We start from the raw sequence: 22,682 nt of genomic DNA on the forward strand, positions 1-22,682 counted from the left end.
TTGGTGGATGCGCAACAATAGGAAATTTCAACTTCATACAACTCCAACAATAATTGTTCACATGATCATTTGTTATTATAATTATTCATAAAAATGTAAATTATCCGATTCAATGATGATTTTCAACTTTACTCCTTTTCAATGGGTCAATGGGTTCGAGCATACTAAAATTATACAAAAACCATTCTTATATACAGGGTGATTAATCGCGATGGCCTGTTAGGAGTTTATGTTAAACTTATCACAATTTGTGCTGAAAATTTGCATATTGAGGTTTGAGAGGATGATCATTCTGTCTAAAATATTTAAAGACCTCTACAACTTCCGGTTATACCGGAAACAGAATACTACTTCCTAATTTCAAATAGCACACCTAGTATATTATTGTATCATTAGATAGCGTTTTCGATGACAATTTCAGCTATATGCCATAACTTGGGTAAAAACACAACGGTTCATGAATTAAAGGTATTCTCATGAAAAAAAAATGGTGGCTATACGGACTCAATTTTTTTGAATATTTCTGCAGAAAAAGTTTTTTTCGAAAAAATCTTTATCATTTCTGATTCTGAAAATACGTAGTATTATAAACCTGTTCGCGGTTAGCACGAAAAATGTAGAGGGTACTTATCAGAAGATCGTGAACTTAGACAACTCAAAATTATCAAAACACAAGATTTTCAAATTAAAACATATATTTTTCATTATTTCAGTGTATTCAAATTCATCTAATCATGAAATGATATACTGAGTGTGCCATTTGAAATAAGGAAATAGTAGTGTGTAGTAGTTCCGAAATAATCGGAAGTTGTAAAGATCTGAAAATATTTTAGGGAGAAAGATCATTAATTCAAACATGCAAATTTTCAGCACAAAATTATGATTAGCATACCATAGTTTTCCATAAACGTCTAATAGGACGTCATGGTAATCACCCTGTATATATTCTCTTAGGCCTTAGGGGAACTTTTTCAATGTATGGAGTAATCATTTTTGATATTTCATTCGAAGCAATATATTAATAATTAACAAGCAATAAAAAGTTGGTTTGAGTAAACCTACATCTGAATATCTGAAGATTTTAACAAGTCCAGCTCAGGCTTTCGGATCTATTCTTAACTCAGAATAACTATTAAAATCTCTATATCTGAAAAATCAAGAATACATTAAGTTGGTTGTTGAAGAAGATTATGAAATTTGATCAATAAATTAGTACTACTTCATCCTAGAAGTCATTCTGCCTTTCATTTTCCAGTATACATGCCTTGAATTGAAGAGGAACATCTTGCATAGGTACTGCTACTAGAATTACAAATTTTCTTTATTTTACCATCAGTTTGTCTATTTTTCACAGCTCAATCAAAATATTATTTCTGGAAATTGATATCTGAATTCATACGAAATAGTTAATTGTTGTATAAGGGTTGAACAATATGAAACTTTCTACTTGAATATTTCATTTGATATGAATTCCCAGAACACGGCGACTTACAACTTGAAGGTTACATCCGTTCATTTCTTTTTCTAGCTTACAGGGAATATGAGATCTCCTCGTAAACAACGAATTTGGGACACCTGATGTATGAGGGTAACTATGTTGACAAATAAAGTCGAATTTTTAAAAAGTATTAGACTGCCTCGGTAGTCCGGTGAACTGAAGAGTCGACTATGGTACCGAAGGTACCGGGTTCGATTCCTGGCTAGGTCATGGATATGCGCTCTATTAGTGTGACGTCACACACCGCCATTTTTGGTTCTCCTGTCAGTGTTCGGAATCCAAACAAATAAATTGTCATTCAAATTAGTACGGTGTCGTTGAAGGAATTGGCTTATTTTCATAAATAAGAGTATTATTGATAGACAGAAGGCACGAAGTTAGTACCAGTAAGTTTGAATCCTGTATCATTCCCCAGATTTTGTATAAAGCCGTGTTTATTAGTTGAACTTCAAGTTCGAACTCACTGGCATTAATCTCGTGCCTTCTGTCTATCAATTAGGGGGAGTCCGGGAGAGTTGACCCGCTTCTCACCAAAATACCCATATTTCTTATTGGGTTAAATTATAGCTTTTTCTTGTTGATTTTATATTAAGCTGCACTATTAACCTACATTTTGTCTCAAAGACGAATGGCGTACTTCAAATAATTTAAAAGTTATATACGAATTCTCACAAATATAATTTTGGCTAATATGTCCCACCTGGGTGGGAGACTCTACCCTCCATATGGGGAGACAATACCCGAACTTGAAAAAAGGTAAAATGATAAGTAAAATACTGACTGTATTCAAAAATATAATGTTTTAATGTCAATGCACATAGTATAACATAAAAAAAATAAGAAAATAGGAACTATAGCTAAGGGGTGAGAAATAAGTATTTGGTAAACTAATGAGTATCACTGATATACATAATACGAAAATTTAGTTCCTCATCTTCTCTCATTTCGAGCAATAAGGGCAACTAAACTCTTCCTTGTCATATCTCGTTAGCCCAACACACATTTCATGGACAATTTTCCACAAACAGCGCACAGTCGCATGGCTATCTTCTCGTCTGTCCCACATAAAAAACAATACCAATCATCTACGTCATATAAGCCATCAGAGCTATCATCATACTTGAGTTCTTCTTCAGGACTACTTTCACTGTCACTTGACTGTAAAATTTGTCTTTTGACAGTTTTTTTCTTTGTTTTAGCCTTTGTTGTTTCCATTTTAATTTTTTTTTCCTTCGGTTCGTCATTAACACTCAAATCGAATTTTTCTGGTGTTTTAGTCAAAATTTTAGTTTTTCCTGGCTGTCTTCCACGACGAATAGTTTTTCTGGGAGCAGATTTCGGAAAAGGTCTAATTACTTCTGGCAAAATTATTTTTTATTTCAGACCTATCCCGGATTCTGCATTTTTAATATCTGAACTAGCTCTAGATACCACTTCTTGCGCAGTGACCGCAGTTCAGAGTTTCTTCGCATAAATCCTCTGAACCAATCTTTACCAGCACTTTTATTGGGAGTCCAAGATTGTGGAACTCTTTTTGAATTAATATTTGCATACTCGGAAGCCAGTTTCTGAGCCTCTTTTCTAGTCAACCCATAATTCATCTTACTGCAAGTCAGAAGATAGTTTACGAGTTTCTTTTCTTCTTCTATTGAGAATATATGGGAAGTTTTGAACTGGCTTCCTAGTTCATTTATTTTAGTTAATTTTTGTCTATCCCTGAGATAATTTCGCAATGTATTTCTATCTATTCCATACTCCATAGCAGCACCTCTAATAGATTTTCCTTTGTCAATATCATCTAAAGCATTTTTTATCACTGATAAATTCAAATTACTCCTGTTCCTTATTGAATCTTTCTTCTTATACTGGAAGGGCATTTTGAGTGTTCATTAATCTGGAAATATAGAAAAAATTACTTTACTAGCGAATTGCGGGAGAGATTACCCTGGATAAAGTCTCCCCCTCACATGTGCCTAATGTCTCCCACCCCACACTAATATGTTGGTTATTCAATTAAAAAAAAAAATTATGCCACTTTCATAAAAGCTTTATCCTGTTAGTGTTATAAGAATGAATATACTTGCCATATAAATAAGTTACTCACTTGAATCTATGGATACAAAACAACAGCAATGAAATGTTAAAAATCGGAAAAAATCACTCACCAGACACGAAACCACGTTATCACTTCGCATTCCTAAATCCAACTGAAAAGCGCAATGATGTCGCGGGAGAATCTCGGGGTGAGCGTATGACTTCCAAGAAGTGGAGCCATCTCTTAATACATAGAGACACAAAGTTTTTATGAGCCGTGGCTATAGTCTCCCTCCTGGTAAACTCTCCCGGACTCCCCCTAATAGTAAAATCGTTCCTTAAATAATCTTATTTATCAAAATAAGCCAATTTCTTCAACGACAACGTACTAATTTGAAAACAATTTGTTTGTTTGGATTCCGAACACTGACAGGAGAACCAAAAATGGCGATGTGTGACGTAATCTCTAATAAAACGTATTGTACATGTCTGGTGATGGTTAATGAATTTGAAAGAATCTTATCAGAAATAAAATGTTCGTTGTGTCGATGGCTCAGAAATCCTAGCATTTAAGGATAGAAAAAAATATATTACTGGTTAAGTAAGGCTAGAATAGAGTGAAGTATACCTATATGATACCTATCACACAAATATCTATGTCAATGGAGTTAAATTCTACATTGCTTAAGTTCATAATTGTAAAACTTCCATATGATAATCAACATCCGAAAAAAAAGTAGATTGAAGGGAAATAGGTAAACGAAGTGAATGCAATTGCATATGGTTCACTAATCAGGTTAAAGATATGCACTTTCGTAAAGGGAAATACGATGAGTACAATAATTATCATCTTCCGCTTTGGCGATTCACTTTAATATGGAGTTGTCGCCTACGTGAAATTATCAAAAGAAACTCATCAGGAATCTCAATTGACGTCTATTAGTTCGAAACTAATAACAATTTAACGTTAATTATGAAATTATTTCTGAGAAAACCATAAATGCTACGTTTTGCCTGGAGAAAGTACAAATTGATCAGTTATTTTCGCACCTATCATGAACACTAGACCAATAATTTGGATGTTTGAATCCGAAAACGTAGAAATCTGTTCCTGCTGATTAACTGCTTTTCCATTCTACATCATATTATTTTCCTGAAATTTTGTTCAAGATATTCAATAACAGGCGATTTCGGAAATTAAAAAGTTAAACCTTTCAAAACTTGGTTTCCTAGTAAATTATTTATTTTTTATTACCAAAATAGACTTCGGACATCTTGCGGATCTGTGCTTTGCTAGCGTAATGGTCTACTTGAGAAATCTCTAGTTCTTCTCAAAAATTTTGACATAACAAATTGAATCTATGCATAAAGACATAAAAAAAAATTGAAAATTAACTGCAAAATATAATTTCGGTGTGTCTTTTTATTCATAGCCAAAAATTATGTATCAGCTTTCAGCATACAAGTAAAAGATCAAGCAGCATATACCCAAACAATAAAATTATATTACATTATTCTGAGTAGGGGGTATTCAAATCAATGTGAATAATAGTATAATATGAAATTATTTTTACTGTAAATATAATTATTATGTTAGCGAATAGAAGCGATAATTATTTTCGAAAAATCATTCGAGCTCAAGACATTATAAAACACAATTTGAACAAATTTTTGTGTACCCCCAAACTTAAATCAGAGTCTTGAGTTCTATCCTACCTGTAATCACCGCTACTGAATCCATCATCCTTCTGGCATTGAGAACAACTGCAAACAGAAAACTGAGAACCATACTCTGTAGTTACTTCACTCAAGTCACTATTTCTGGATCTTGAAGTTGTTCTACTCTTTGTCCACCGTTCAGAAGAAGATAAAACTTCCCATGTTCGATAAAGGTACAACCATACCTTGCTCTTCATGTTGTCATCCCCTATACCCGAGGAGGTCACGTTGCTGCTTGCTCTGATCCCCATTTAATAATTAAGTCCAGCAGCACTGAAAATAATTCGCATATGAGACACATTTCAGTACATAGGGTAAAACAGGGAGACATGACTCGGCGGGAGAGAAGAAGCAATTCGATAATTCGCGTTTTTGGTACACGAAGCGCCGGTTGCACAAGACAGGTGCATACAGAAGGCTACTCTCGCCGTTCGCAAAAAATCATGTTGAAAGTGAGATATACTTACAAGATATTTGGTGATATATAGTTGGTGAGCACCTAAAAAGATTGCAAGGTGTTCAGTTTGATCCACTATTAATTAGAAATTCGCTAAAAGTCGACGTTCTGACGAATTTAGTTTGAAGTTGGTTTATTAGCTAATTCTATCTTTTTTTGTAACCTAAACAGGTGCGTCATCTATCCCATGGGTTTGGTACAGATAACGCATGATATTTCGGGACAGATGACGCATAATAGTTTTTTATTTGCAGACCCAAAATACCTACTTTTTACACTATTTTCAAAAAGAAATCCTACTTTGAGCATTCGAAAGACCAAAGATGTATCCATATCCCGAGCTGGAGGTATGACCAAAGAAGGGCGCATAAATATTTTGGGCATTTGTCTGCACAAGACTTGACCGATTGCAGATAAAGAAAGATTGGTGAGGAAAAAAGAAGGAAACCGTAAGAAGAATAAAATGTCAAAAAAAAAAAGAAATACATCGCAAAAGACATAAGAAAAAGCATACCCAAGAAGTTGATGACAATCAACCTTGCTAGAATAAAACGTGTAAAACGACATTTGGTAAGTTATTCCTCTGAAGAAAATGGTGCAATGGAAAACGATTCCATAGACGATGAAACTTTTGATGAAAATGAATGCTTAGGTTGCTTGGAGCTCTACGAAAATACCAAATCTACAGTGAAATGGATTCAGTAGATGGAGTGACGCAGGTGGCTTTATGACACGTGCAAATCCTTCAAAAAATACTGCATACCCTGTAAGAATGAAACAATACAGGCAATTTAGTAAAGGTGGTTCGGAAAAATGTATTGCAGGGACTGTTGACAAACGCAGCGAAGTGAAACAACCTTATGCTGTGTAAGTGATAAGAAATCAAGGATGAAGGAACTGCCACCCCTCAAATAGAGGCGCCTGAAACGGTCGCTGCACTGTTTCAATAGTTATGGTGCACATGACAAGGTCATTTTAGTCTAAGTTCTCGGTCACACGGGAATTAAAGGGAATGAAGAGGCCAACTCACTTGCCAGGAAATAAGCACAAACTCCTTCCATTTGCCCAGAACATTTTTGTGGTGAATGAACCAACAATAAAGAGTTTCAGGAGCAGGAAAAACCGAAGAAGAAACACTCTGGCGGAATCTTCCTTGGTTGAATCTTTCGAAAAAGTTTCTTCGAAACTTTGGCACAGCGAGATCCAAGAAGTATCTGGAGCAAGATTATAGGTACTTCATGTCCTCACAAAGCTTTGTCGCCTCAGGAAATGCCTCATGAGAATTGGTCTTGCAGAATGAGTTCAGATGAAGTGGGGAAAGATGAAGAAACTCCAGATCACCTAGAGAAAGAATGCTTCGCTTTTGAAGTTAGATTTAGTGAGATAGGTTGTGTTTTTCAAACGTGAGCTCCCACACTGTTCTACTTAAAAAAAAACAAAAGAAAAGGAAGAAAAGGCGTGAAAGGGCGAAAAATTAGTTTCCATATGTAATAAAGGGTGTTTTTTTGGAGCTATAGAACTTTGAATTGCAATAAAACAACGATGGATTATTCGATTGACATGAATTTTATTTATCCGAAAAATAATCTTGTGGCCTTACATTTTAAATATGATTTCTGGCATATGCCAGAAATCAGCCAGCCGTGGCGGTCATATGACCTCCACGGCTGGCTCGGATGTAGTCCAATCTGGACGTCCAATTTTCGATGACTTTTTCCAACATTTGTTGCCGTATATCAGCAATAACACGGCAAATATTGTCTTCCAAATGGTCGAAGGTTTTTGTAGTTTAGCGGTGTTGAATCACAAGATCTTGGAGGCCAATTCACAGGTCCAAAACGTGAAATTAGGCGGTTCCAATAAATCGATTGTGGCACGAGCTGTGTGACATGTTGCGCCGTCTTGTTGGAACCACAGCTCCTGGACATGATGGTTGTTCAATTTAGGAATGAAAAAGTTAGTATTCATGGCTCTATAGTCTATACCGATCACCATTGACTGTAACGTTTTGGCCATCATCGTTTTTGAAGAAGTACAGACCAATGATTCCACAAGCCCATAAAGCGCACCTAACAGTCAGTTTTTCTGGATGTAACGGTGTTTCGACATACACTTGAGGATTAGCTTCACTCCAAATGCGGCAGTTTTGTTTGTTGACGTATCCATTCAACCAGAAGTGCGCTTCATCGCGTATGGACGTAATGCGCGATACGTATTCCGCACAGAACTATTATTTTCGAAATGAAATTGCACTATTTGCAAGCGTTGTTCAGGCGTGAGTCTATCCACGATGAATTGCCAAACCAAACTGAGAGTAAATCACTTGACAGCTGTTAAATCGATTGCCATCTTGAACAGTAATGCCAACTTAAAGTTATATACCTCGCAAAAAAACACCCGTTATTAGGTATAATATGGATTGGTTGGATACATCTGCTCAACATAAATTTCTAAAAGACATTTGGTCTTAAAAAAAAAATTAACATTTTCCGTCATAATTACGATCTGAAGTAGGTAGATATTACGTTTCCTACATTCAAAAATGATTTGTAGCGTTTGGATTAAACCTTTCTATATATCAATTTGCAACCACAATTTCAAGTATATTAATTAAATTTCTATATTCGCTAACGAAATGAAAATTATTTCGATAGTTGTTCGGTATTTCTGTGAGGATTGGAGTCTTTTGAATTAGTAATATATTACAGCGGTGATCTATATTTAAGCATAATAACAATTATTATCTCACTTCTTATAATGAAGTAACCTAGAAAATCATCTCATTTGTTTTACATGGTCATTGATGTGTGAAAGTAAACGACTGCAGATGAAAAGAGAATAATTTTCGATCTAGGAGAAATGAATACCTACCTAACCACAACAGGAATATAAGAACTAAGTGATCGAATTGATAATTTCAGAAATGAAGTCTGTGTGGATTTTTGGATTATAATTTAATTTACAATTACACTGATAAACAATTGCTAGGGATCACTTATGAACTTCTCTTCATTTGTATTTTTTTCAAGTTATCTCGTGAATATCTGTACATTATATGTTCTCTAAGGAAAAAGTAAGATGTTTTGAGTTGATTATATCAAAGTCTTCCTCACTTCATCGGCTCTTGTTCACAAAATCGATTATTATCTGTAGGCTGTTACAGGTGGAGTGAAAAGCAATGTGGTAATTGTTATTAAATCTGTTTTTTTCTCTCGTTCAAACACATAAGGTGACAATAATTGAAGAAATGAGAACAATATCAGCTTATCAGTCATGCCGAGAAGACGTTTGGCTTCTCTGCAACTGGACCAAATCATACGGTGGATACAGGAAGGTTTGTCCCAGCGAGAAGTGTCCCGGCGCCGGCGGTTGAATGTTTCGCAAAGTGTCGTGAGTCGGGCTTGAAATAGGTTCATCCAAAACGACTCAGTAGCTTATGTTCATGAGGGAGGTCGGCAGCGCAGTACAACAGCTGCCCAAGATCGTCTTTCGATCCTCAATGCTAGGAGAAATCCCACTTACCCGGCGTCGCGGCTCAATAGATTACTGAGAGTTGCAACAGGAGTTCTAATTTCGAACCTGACTGTAAGACGACGACTACATGTTCGTGGTTTGAGAGCACGTAGGAGGGTACAACATCCCCGTTTGAATAGGGAACACCGGGTTCATCGACGGCAATGGGCTGAGGAGCACCGCAATTGGACACTTGAAGATTGGAGCCGATGTTTATTTACGGATGAGTCTAGATTTCGTTTGGTCAACTCCGATAGACGTATTCTTGCTTGGAGGGAAAGAGGTCGAAGGTATGCAGAACAGTTTATGGTACCCACAACAGCTTTTGGCGGAGGTTCTATATCTGTATGGGGAGGCATTTGTTTGAACCAACGCACAGAGTTGGTTGTTCTGCAGAACACCACCATGACCAGCCAGAGATATCACGATATGATTATTGAACCCATAATTGTCCCGTTTGCGGCTGCTGTGGGCGAGAATTTCATTTTAATTGACGATAATGCCCGTTCACACCGTAGTCGTCTGGTAATGAAGCGCTAGAAACTCATGCTATTGATAGGATGGACTGGCCAGCTCGCTCTCCAGACATGAATTGCATCGAACATGTCTGGTCTGAGATGTCTAGACAATTGTCAACCTTAGAACAACCGATCAATAACCTGGAGGACCTTTCAAACGCTTTACGGGATATTTGGACGAATTTGCCCCAAAATTTTATAAATCGTTTGATCGAAAGTATGCCTCGTAGGGTAGAATGCTTGAGACGAGCTAGTGGGGGACCAACTAGGTACTAGCATAGTATAAGGAAACATGATCAGTCAAAACTCACAACTATAAACATAGTTTTATTAAGTACCTACTAATCAGAAACTTTTTAGAAATTCGGGAAGCGATCTGATAGTTTTTCCATTCTTATTCTACACCACTGTCTTTTGTTCGGGAAAATTATTACATTTCTAAAGTTTTACTAAAAATGGGTTCTTTTTTATTGCGCATCTGAAATAGCTTCTGGATATTTCAAGTATTATCATAGTTTTTTTTTCAATTATTCAATCAGTTTGTTGATTCCTCAGAGGAATGGAAAATATACGAGAAACAATTTCATTTTACAATTTCTTTCTCATCCTTCTCAAGAAATATAAGAGTGGGCAAAAACTGCAGAACCATGATTTCTGGTTTTAACCTTATTCTTATAACAAGAAAGGAGAAAATAAGATATTTACCCAAGTACATGTTAAATTCTATAGAAAAACTACCGCTCAATTGAGAGTGAGCAAAATAGGTACCAAATGGTATTTTATGATCCGGTTGGCCGGTCCTGAAGGCGGCCCTAGATCGAAATGCGTTCAATAATCTTTCTGACCTTGTAATAAAAGAAATTGAAGGTACACAAGAAAACGCTCAAAAGATAGAAGTGTCTAACAACAAGAGATGTAATAAACCATAACAGGCACTTTGAAAATTTGTCGCCTGGCATTTCCTTATCATTTTAAGATAAAAATAGTTAGTATGTTTCAGGATATACTAAAATACAAATTCAATTTAATGCATCCTCAAACCCCAAAACAATTTTCATTAAAAAAATTGCATAAAAAAATCATCCAAGTAGACTAGCAGTATCATTCATTATCGCTCATTGTTCCAAATTATCGAGAAAATTAATACCGATCATCCAAAGCGGAGCTAATTTTCGAGACAAATTCTCAATCAAAAACCTCATTTTGGAAATCCATAAATAATTTTCATTACATGACAACGTTCAAAATACAATTATAGATCCTTATGTAGACGCAGTAATCCTACGCTGGGACACAGCAATACAATCTGAATGCCATAAATAAATTCATTCTCATTACAGGTATACAGATACAAAAAGAATGATCGAGCGGATTTTGAGAACATTAAATCCTCCAAGAATACACTACTTCGTGCTCAATTCTATGAATGATTCAAAACACTTTGTTTTTCTGATTCAGTTTAGTTAGAGGAGGATGTGTGTACATTTCAAGACCCCAGGTTTAAAAGAATAGAAAGATTCGTCGGTTCTCAATTCAGAATAAAAAAATATTTCACCACTGAAATAGAGAAATGTCTAAAAATCACAATGCATAGGGAACAGAAAAGCAAGGTTTCAAATGAAAAAACTTTGCCAACGATTTAAAAAACGGCATTACATTTCGAATGTGGAATCTTATATTATTATTTTTAGAACTCTTTATTGCTAAATTCATATGTTTGAATCTTATATTCAATTTTAATATTTTTTTCATTGATAATATTCCAATTCTATTCATATTTCTTCGGATGAAACCACTTTCTACTATTATATGAATAATTTTAATTCAATTGTATCTATCAATTTGTTTTAATTATTCCTGAATAGAGAGTTAAGTGATCATTTAAACTTTTATCGTAATGCAAAACGCAATTATTCGAATAAATATTCAATGAATATTCGAATATTCAATTGTAGTGGTAACTTAATAATAACATAAAAATTGTTGTTTTCAACTACGCCACTGAATGAATTATCGTATTATTTCTGCGCTATCTATAGCTCATGATTCAGCGCCATCTATTATCGAGTTACTACTCCACTTTGGGTAGTCAATAGTGTTCGATATATGCAACCCGTAAAACACCGGTTCCAACTACAGTAGCGACCCCAAGTGACCAGTTCCTTGCCGTCAAACGGCGGTTGGCTTACTATCCATTCCTTATACTATGGTACTAGCTTAACCGAAACTTCAGCCTTCTTGTGGTTTCATCATAAAATTTTTATGTTATTCAAACACAGAATTTTGAGTGTTCCTAATAAAGTCTTTTTTTCTCTCCAACCCGTTAACTCGAAGTACTGCCTCGTCTATACGCGTTTTGCTGTAGCTCTCAATCAACTTTAGTTAATAGCTGGTTATCTGTGTTCTACATTGATATTTTAGTGTTGAATGATACAGTTTTCAGTATTTCCTCAGGTAGGATAATATAATTTTCCAATTCACTTTGGTAAATCTATGTCTTAATTCTGTCGATTTTTTCATCACTGATCTTTGTTTACATCTCTAAGGTCGATATTAGCATCCCACCCGCGCAGATAATTGTTGATCCTGGCGTTCTTTCCCCCCCTTCGTTGAACGCTCATTGGTTTTCGGTTTTTGATCCCCACATTTCACAATCTTTACATATTTATTTCATTCTCTCGGCTCTGTCGTGGGAACCGCGTGGACCGCACTGGATCATAAAATTTAAATTCAGCAGACCGATAATCGTAGCAAATTATTTCGCGGCCTGATCACCATTTCCTATCATTCCGTGGTCTTCCCTCTCTGTGAAAGTCTCTTGTATCGACCCACAAGAGTGAAAAGTTTACTTGCCTCTCCTTTCCTATTTAAATTAATATTTTTCTACTAATCATGCCCTCGTACTGCTTCAAATGCTCGAAAAAAGCCACCGAATCAGATAAAAATGTGTTAAAATGCTCTACCTGCCGCATATTCTATCATGCTTCGTGTGTTGATATATCGCCCGTTGACTCTGAGTTTATGAGGGAGTCGAAGGGTAAGTGGAGCTGTCCGCCGTGCCTGAGTAGCAAACGATTGCTACGGAGTAACTCGCAATCTGATCAGCCTGTAACACTCGAACATTTTTCTCTCCTAATGAGTAAAATGAGTTCAGTATCTGAGGATATAAAATCAATAAAATCCGATCAGTCTCTAATTTTGGCCGAGCTGCGTGAATGCAAAACAACTCTCGATGAACATACCTCGCAGTTAAGTAGCCATAGCTCCATTATTGACGAGTGTCAAAATAAGTTGTCTCAAATAGAGTCATCACAGAACGCTGTGGTTTCGAGAGTTGATGAGATGACTTACGATATAGTAAAGATTAAATCTACTCTATCCGCTGCTCCCGATAGACTACCATCTCTATGTTCTTTGGATTCCGCTGAGATTTTAGAGCGAGTCAAACGTTCTTATAACATTTTGCTTAAAAATGTACCTGAATCTGACCCAGAGGAGGGTGACACCGACGTGGCTGTCAAGATACTGGAATCTATTGATAACTCTATACAAAGCGCGATTGTCAAGATTTCCCGTATTGGAAAACGTAATCCATCCCACCCACGTCTGCTGAGGGTTTCCTTTTCGAACAACGGGGTTGTGGGAACATTGCTGAGAAACAAGAAGAAGCTTCTCAATTCTGGAGATTTCAAGCGCGTACTAGTTTCTGATGACAAGACTCCTCACCAGTTAGCAACTCTGAGTCAGCTTCGCCTTGATCTGAAGGAACGCGAAACGTCCGGAGAAAGGGACTTGACAATAAAGTACGTCAGGGGAGAGCCAACAATTGTATCCCAGACTCCAGAAAACTGAGTGGTAGTGGTGCCATGCAGGAATAGAGTTTTATTTATACTTACATTCAATCTCTCCATTCGAAATATCATGAACTTCTCTCATTTGTTAGAGTGCATGGTCCATCGCTCATTTTCATTACTGAATCTTGGTTGCATACTGATATTTCTGATTCTGTAGTCCTATTTCCGAATTACCAATTATATATATTATACGATGGATGGTGTACTCGGCGGTGACTTTGTATATTTACCTTTGTGCTTTTTGGTTTACTTTAGTTTAGTTTAGTAATGTACTTCTGTTTAATTTAATTTTTATTTTTATTTTTTTTTTCTCCATTTCTGAGCTTTTATAGGTTACCAACCTCAGCTCTTATTTCATGTAATAATAATAATAATAATAATAATAATAATAACTTTCCATTTTTTCATTCTTTTCTCAAGTGAACCATATTATCAACTGAAAATACTCTGATTTCTCACTAAATTTATAATCTTGGAGCGAATATTTCAGAAATGAATTTAGAACAAGTAAGTGATCCCTATCAATTGTTGAGCAGTGTATATCGTGGTTCATCGATTATGATTCTACCCGATTGAAATATCAGACTGAAATTTTCAATGAAATGAATAATAGTTATTTCTTGAAAACAATCCAAAAATAAAGAATAAAAATTTCAGAATGATTTACACTTAATGAGAAAGGTGAATGAATAATCAAATAAAATATTTTGACATGTAAATGACGATGACGGGATTTTTAAAAATATTGTCCTGAATCGATTGCCCTCAGGATGACATAATATATGTGGAAGACTCTGTAATCTATTATATGAATGCAAAAAAGTGTCGAGGATAATGGATAAACGACTCATACCGTAAAAAAATAAAAATCACAATTTCTGAATAGACCAGCAGGGGTTTTCGATTGAAAATCAATTCACCTTTTCGTCTTGCGAATGGGCCTTGACAAACGAAATTGGCACACAGCTCGTGCCACAATCGATTTATTGAAAGACACGTTTGGTGACCGCCTAATTTCACGTTTTGGACCTGTGGATTGGCTTCCAATCTTGTGATTTAACACCGCTAGACTACTTTCTGTGGAGCTATGTAAAGTCATTGGTCTATGCGGATAAGCCACAAAACCTTGACCATTTGGAAGACAACATTCGCCATGTTATTGCCAATATACGGCCACAAATGTTGGAAAAAGTCATCGAAAATTGGACGTCCAGATTGGATACAACCGAGCCAGCCAGCCGTCATATTCCAGAAATCATATTTAAAATGTAATGCCACAAGATTATCTTGCGGATAAATGAAATTCATGTCAATCGAATAATCCTTCGTTGTTTTGTTGTAATTTAAAGTTCTATAGCTCTAAAAAAAACACCCCTTACAACAAGAACGAAGAGTGAAAAATACATTTCTGTATAGATAACCCGGGGTATATGTGAGCCAAAAATCCTCTGAATCACTGAAAACAAGCCTACTTATTCAATGGGTGTAGCTCAAAAGAAATCGACTACTTAAAAAGTCCAGGATGCCAACCATAAAAAATAGGGGTCCAGAAATAATTGCCATCAAGAAAGTATTCTTGCCTCTTATGCCATCAGTTACCGACAAAATATAAAAACTTTCCAAAAGACATAATATAGAACCAATTTGCGAACCAACACAAAAACTGGCACAAAACTTAAGAATGTTTAGAGTTATTCTGTTTCTACAACTGGTATATTGAAGAGACCTTATGATTGTGGAAAATTTCAAATTGAAACCGAAAAAAAAGCATTCGAAGGCCAGAAATATAAACAGTGTTGCCTACAAAATTGAAAGAAAAATACACTCGTCGAAAATGCTCTTGCCGACAATAATGTCACCCTTTTCCTAGGGAACATAAATTACCTCAAAAAAATAAGAGGTTTTTACTTTATTTTCACGCCTATGGCAGATGCAGTGTAAGCTGTACTAGAAGTGAGCTCCCAAACATTATCAAATATCTCTGTCAAAATAGCCGTTGAAATCAAGAAAATGTATTACCCACGAATGAATATGGAAGCCATCGAAAAATACAAGGTGACTCAAGATGAAAAGTATATGTAAAAATGTTATTGAGAAAAAAAATAAGCCTCTAGTCGAAAAAATGTTTATTGATTATGAATATACGCTATCCGGCATTAATTTTTTTTTTTGCTGGAGGAGAGAAATGTCACCTCTCCTGGAGATCGAAAAATTTCTCGAACTCGTGGCAGGGACAAATTGAACGTGTATAAAGTTGCTGCATCCAGCTGGAAGCAAGTTCTTTAGTCATAGCACATTTAGATTTTTGTGCGAAATGCTATATAGGGAAGACCGAAGAGAAGACCTATGCACATTCCAAGCAATTGCACGCTTCAAAAGGGTCAGATTGGGATCATCACGAACAGACAGATTAACCCGTTACACATTTTCTTCCCGTTCCCAAATCTTTCGACTTAAATCAAAAGAAGAGAAGAAACTTGTGATTATTTATAGCCTTGACTTTCAGAATGAATGATATATTATGTTGCTCGATGAGAATGAAAGAAGAATAAATAAAAATTAATAAATTTAATACCGCTATATTCCTATATACAGAAAAAATATACTTTTTTTGTGCCTTCTCGGAAAATAATGTTGTGAATACGTTGAGTGAAAAACTCAATAATAATGAACGATGTTATTTCGCTAACGACTGAAGACGTGAATGAAAAAAGTAATTCCAGGGAATTATGAATTACTCACGATTTTCAAGTTTGAGGAACCTGCACCCTCTATTCATTGCCACATTGAATCATTACAGGAAAGTAGAATAACCACAACGAACATAAATCTCAATAGAATTCTCACACAGGGTATGCTAACCACTTGCAATATAGGTCATTTGTTTGAATGGCTTCTTTCTCTTGAGATGCTTCATAATATGCATCAGGTCAAAAAGAGCATTGAACCTATTGTTCCGCATACATTGATTGGCCATATACCTATAATTATCTAAGTTAGATGGAGAGCTTTGGATCAATTATTATCGCCAATTAGATCACTATACTCAATTAAAAAATTAATGTATTTGAATGTTACATCTCACGAATCGGAATTTCTTCAACACAATATTATTTCGTTATAGTCTAAGATCCCGATATAAAACGACCTTCACCGTGATGCTTATTTGATAAAACGTATTTTAAATTTTATTTAACATGTCAATAAATATATCACATATGCGTTGCCTAACAAATTTAAGTCCAGAGTAGGTTCAATTAATAATTGAAAAAAAATTTTTTTTAAACATTTCACCGGTTTGATTATTAGATCAATTCTATACCAATCGAAAGTATGGAGCCCATAGAATGTGCAAACGTTAGGTTGCCTATTTTTTTCCGGTGACAATTCTCGGGTAGCCAGGTTTAAACAGGTAAATCTATACTAGCATTTTGCAACGGTCTGATTTTTGAATCAAAATCAATAAAATTAAAGATTATTCCATTATGAACACGGTGGTAAAGGGTTGCCTGCGTAAAATCAGTCCCGAATCCCGGTTGTCGAATTTTGAAAAGTTAAATATTCCTGCGAGTGAATGTGTGCGACTGAGAGGTCTAAAAAAAATTAAATAACTATTCCTCTATTTTGATAATTATCTACTCCAAAATGATGCACGCATATACGAGTCTATCGCTATCCTTTTCATTTCCAAGAACATATAGCACGCGCACTCTCTTTCTTTCATTGGACGGACTTCAAACAGCTGCTATGCTGTGTCCTCTTCTATCGCATGAGATGGTTGATTGGGACCTCTCAGTCGCACACATTCACTCGCAGCAATATTTAACTTTTCAAAATTGGACAACCGGGATTCGGGACTGATTTTTCGCAGGCAACCCTATACCACCGTCTTCATAATAAAATAATCTTTAATTTTATTGATTTTGATTCAATAATCAGACCGTTGCAAAATGCTAGTATAGATTTACCTGTTCATTCCTGGCTACCCGAGAGTAGTGACCGGAAAAAAATAGACAACCTAACGTTTGCACATTCTATAGGCTTCATACTTTCGATTGGTATAGAATTTATCTAATAATCAAATCGGTGAAATGTTTAAAAAAAAATTTTTTTTTAATTATTAATTGAACCTACTCTGGACCAAAATTTGTTAGGCAACCCATATGTGATATATTGATTGACATGTAAAATTGAATATAAATACGTTTTATCAAATAAGAATCTCGGTGAAGGTCGTTTTATATCGGGATCCTATATTATTAGGTGAAATTATTATTGTTAATAGATAAGATGCTTATGTACTACCTGAAAAGAAATGCGATGCATTAGACTGTTAAGTTAGTTAACTATTATAATGGATTTCCTGAAATTTGAAGGTAGATAGGTATATTTCTTTTATTTCGTTGAAATGACCAATTTCCAATATCATCATAACTCCTACTTTAATGCATGTTAATTCAAGATTAATCTTAACATTGAATAAACTAACATACCTAAAAATGTCATATACAACTACCTCCGCCTATGGTGTTCGAGAACCATCGGAGATTACTTACCATTTGCCCTGATGGAGATATCTACGGAATAATGTTCATTACAATTAACTCTTATCATATAGAGCCCATATGAATTATTGAAACAGGAGCGATAGTGCAGTTGCCCCAGTTGCCTACTAGTCAAGCGATAACAATATATTTTAATTGCAATGAGTAGGTAGATTCGTGAAAATGTTTCGCGAAAGTGAAGCATTGATTATCAATGTACACGTAACTATGGGAAATATTTGCCATATACATCACTCAGTTGTTTATAATTAGTACTATGAAGCGGACGTAATTGCATGATAATGAAATTTGAAGAGATAGCTTGAAATGATAACCCGTTTTATTGTCAAATAAAGGATGCATTGCATTCGAGAAAGATCATTTTGTAACTGCTCGTATTTCGTTTTCTTGAACGTGGTATACTTATTGAAATGGTAACATTGAAAATCCTTATTCATTCAAGGAGGGAAATTTTAATATTTGATTACTGAGTCAATGCGTATGAAATATTGCTTGCAAGATGCATGGAATCCGTTCTATGAATCTTGAATGCTAGCAATATAAGGGATTAATTCATTCAAATCACTGAGATCATAACTTCGTAAGAGATGTTTCATCTTGAGATGAAAGATATACATTTTCTTCTCTCCTTCGTATATTGTGTAACACTTGTGTAGCACAATTCATGTTTTGATCGCCAGGTCAGATCAACAGGTGATGGTACTGAATACTGATGTATGAATGAAGTTGTTCAGTTACTTAACGTATGTATGACAGGACGTTTAGAGCGTTTGAGATAAATAATCGATGAGTAATATTATATGTATTATGTTTTAAAGATGATTTAGGTATCGATTATAAAACGATACTCGGCTATTGATATATTGTTCCGGATTTCACAGCCCCGCCTCAATGAGATATGTCAAACAGAATTGTCATCCGTAGTGTCATACCTCAAGTTGAAGGTTAGCCATTTAACGATATGAATCGTTTATCTACTGCTGAAACTTTCTTAAAAATTAATGATTTTGTAGTGAGAACGTTTCGTGCATTACGGACAGATTATGGTCCACCTAATCATCTATCTGAGCGTACAATTGGTAGGACTGAAAAATTCTAAAAGACTGGATGTGTTACTGATGTTTTGAGTTGCATACAAAATCTAAATGGAAGAAGATCCAAATTTATTCATTTCCCGATACGGATAGTATTTGGGACTGTCTTACGGAGAACTGGCGTATTTCGCTTCTAGATTTGCATCTTCATCCTTATATGGTTCAGGTGACAGATCAAGAACTAGGGCTACCTGACCATGTTATGCGTACAACATATGCCTGCTGGGCTCTTGATATTTTCGCAATGAAGCATAAATGATGAACTACATACATATATGAATTGAATTTAGGTTCCATATTCAAATGCGCCCTCGCTCAACAACAGAACTAAATGGAATACAGTAAAGCCTTGAATCAACGAAAGAATGTGTTTTTGGTTGAATCGATCAACTTTAATTCTATTAAATTGGGATAATGAAACACCGGGTTTCTTAATTAATATATTAAAAATGGCTGTACAAGTTATGTGTTTAGAAGGTAACAGCTACGAGCGTACTGAATATGGTACCCCAATTTCCTGGGGATGTTAAGTGTCGCTTTGGATTTTGCATACCAAAGCGGAATCCAAGTCCCTGATTGGTCCACGTCTTCATTCCTTGCCCTAAGATGTGACTTCAGGATGACCATATGTAGCGCCAATGTGGCGCCAAGGATGCTCTTGTTCTTTTTTTAGCCCTCGCTGTACCTGCTGGGGTTGGTTTTCCGACCTAAATGCGTCTTTCTGAATATTCAACTGCCCGTAAAGTTCGCGTGAAATTCATTTGTCGCAACAGAATGCTGCAAATGATTGGTCCGGTTTCCGATTCAGTACTCCCTGAATCTGATGTTAGCATCAGCGATGTGGATATTGTCATGAGGTTTCTCATGTCCCTCAGAGACTCTTCTCCGGGTGGTGATGGTCTTTCTGCGGCTATTCTACGAAATTGTTCTCGGTGTATTGGAGCTCCGTTGACCAGCATATTTCGTACGTCTTTTCGTACTCACTGTTTGCCTCATTTTGGCTCTCAACATCAATTATTCCGATATTCAGGAGAATTCAGAACGAATTACCGGCATATAAGTTTGACCTCTCTAGCTGGAAAGGTGTTGGAGCGTATCCTGCAGCAGTGACTGCTCAGGTTCCTTCTCGAAAATGAACATGAAGCTATTCAGAGAGCTTTTCAAAACCCGGTGCGAGCAGCAGTTTTCGCAGAATGAAATGATCTCCCCATGGCGGTTATTTCCTCGACAAGAGTTAATATGGCGTCAAGTGAAGATGAACAGAATGATGGCGGAAGCGTTAAATACGAGAAAATTATTAATACATCGAAAAATAATTACAAATGCTGTTACAAGAAGGTGTGCACAATCATGGTTTGCATAAAATGCGAAGGTACGTATCATGGTTTTTGCGTTAAGAAAAGAAACATCAAAGTGATCAGAAAAGATACATCGAATGTTGTGACGAGATTCCTGAGAAACAGAAAAAAACGAGCAGGGAAGAAATTCTAAAACTCGAGTATTTAGGTAAGTTGATAGCAGAAGTACAAAAAAGAATGATATCCTAAAAAAAAACAACCAAATTTTAAATAGAAAATAACAGGTTATTACAACAACGGATAATTATCAGTGAGGAAAAAGTAACATAAAAACTAATAAACAATATTCAAAGCAACTTGTTACAATAAAAATGCCAGCACAGATAAAATAGTTCCTAAAATAGTAGTTCAAATGTTCGACGGACAATTAGTTTTTATGAGGATTGTGAGCGTTTCATAAGTTTCCTCTCATGAATGGTTCAATAATGATAATTGAAAATCATGTGAAATTCATTTAGATTGAAAAAATGTCTCAATACATTCTTCTAGGAATTGCCGCCCCGCCAAAATGCTGGTTTGCCGGCAAGCCGTGCCTGCAAGACTGAAAAAGCAGTGTATACTGTCGATTTTATTTAACCGCCAGCTTCATTTTTATAATAAATATGTATTCACATTTCTGACGATCAAATTTCCTTACAAATTTTTATATCATGTGAATTTTATGTCGTTGCATTCATGGATTGTCTTTATTTTCTCCTTCCTAAAAAGAATTAATTGAAAGCTTATTTTCAAGATGATTTAGTAATTATTTATTCATTTCTTATAGAGATCCTCCGACGATGTTATTGAATCTTCATCAGAAAAAACGAATGAAAATAATGTTAAACATCGAAAGTACTTCTGCTGTATTATTTAATCAGATATTATGATGTGATGAAGTTAAAGCTATCAGTATCCAAATTACCTTGGTGAAAAATCTGGAATTTCAAATTCACGACAGATTATTATGGCAAGACAAGAATAATTACTACTGAGTTATTTCCTTCTTTGGAGAACTTCCACTCAAATCGTACAGTTGAAAATTATGAATTTTTCATGCTTTTTCTCTACTGCTACCATAATATTTGAATCGGGTACTCATACGTATTCAATAAATTTTTTGTATCCATTTAATATTGACAATAACATTACGACAATAATATTCTTACATATTTCCAGTGGAGAGTCCAGATTTCCGGTCACCATGGTGTTTTAGAACGCTAATATCAGCACCTGTATTAGTTACAAAGATATTGATGTGTGCCAAAAGTATCGTGTAATCCGGAGCTATTTCGTATATAAATCCTTCTAAAGTCTAAAGTATTTTCACCTACTGGCTAATGGCTAAAATATCTGTTATTTTTATAATACTCAATATAGAATAATTTCTATTTTTTCCTTCCGCAAAATATGTACTTTTTACATTTCACAAAAAATCAATCAACAGTTTTCTATGGGAATTATCGTTAACGCTCTTCTTCTTCTTCTTCTTGCTTATATGAGCTGGTAGTTCATAAAGGTAGGCGTCTGCCTGTTAATAATAATTAATCAGCCTCTTCCGACGTAGACGTCCAGCATTCTTTCCAACGTTTCGGTGGTCTTCCCTGGGTTCTCTTCCCCGTGGGTTTGTTCTGCCTTGCTCCTTTCACCAGTCTGTTGTCCGACATTCTCTCTATGTGCTTATTCCAATATTTTCTCCTCTGCCTCACAAACTTTCCCACGTCTTGAATCCCGCTTCTTTCCCTTAGTTCCTCGTTTCTCACCCTGTCCAGTAAAGTCTTTCCATGTATTCTCCTTATTATCCTCATCTCTGTCGTACTCATCATCTGTGTTGTCCTTGCCGTATCTGGTCTTGTCTCCGCAGCATAAGTAATGATGGGTCGAATGGCTGTCTTATATATTCTAACTTTGCTGTTTATGTTTAGATATTTATTGCGCCATACAATATCCTGAAGACAACCTGATATCCTCGACGCTTTCATTGTCTGATTTCTTACTTCCCGCTTTAGATCTCCGTCGCTAGTGATGTCTGCTCCTAAGTATGTGAACTCTCTCACCTGTTCCGCTCTATTTGCCTAATTATCTATGAAAGC

General features: G+C 35.6%; 2 protein-coding genes across 3 annotated transcripts in view; both read right to left on the reverse strand.

The window, feature by feature from the left end:
• LOC123682869 overlaps positions 1–22,682 on the reverse strand; it is a 149,405-nt gene that overhangs the window by 114,095 nt on the left and 12,628 nt on the right. The window contains exons 1-2 of one of the 2 annotated variants that reach the window (XM_045621672.1): positions 16,336–16,453; positions 5,249–5,524 (exon numbers count right to left, since the gene is read on the reverse strand). In XM_045621672.1, coding sequence (XP_045477628.1) covers positions 5,249–5,502 — 254 coding nt within the window. In that variant the 5' untranslated portion in view covers positions 5,503–5,524; positions 16,336–16,453. Of the gene's footprint in view, positions 1–5,248; positions 5,525–16,335; positions 16,454–22,682 lie in introns of those variants that run through there. The other variant, XM_045621673.1, reaches the window with a different exon arrangement.
• LOC123683031 lies at positions 22,134–22,571 on the reverse strand. The gene has a single exon (XM_045621928.1). It carries the CDS (start codon positions 22,569–22,571, stop codon positions 22,134–22,136), a length of 438 nt encoding a protein of 145 aa, XP_045477884.1.

Source organism: Harmonia axyridis, chromosome 6 (assembly GCF_914767665.1).
Source record: "Harmonia axyridis chromosome 6, icHarAxyr1.1, whole genome shotgun sequence".
NCBI lineage: Eukaryota > Metazoa > Arthropoda > Insecta > Coleoptera > Coccinellidae > Harmonia > Harmonia axyridis.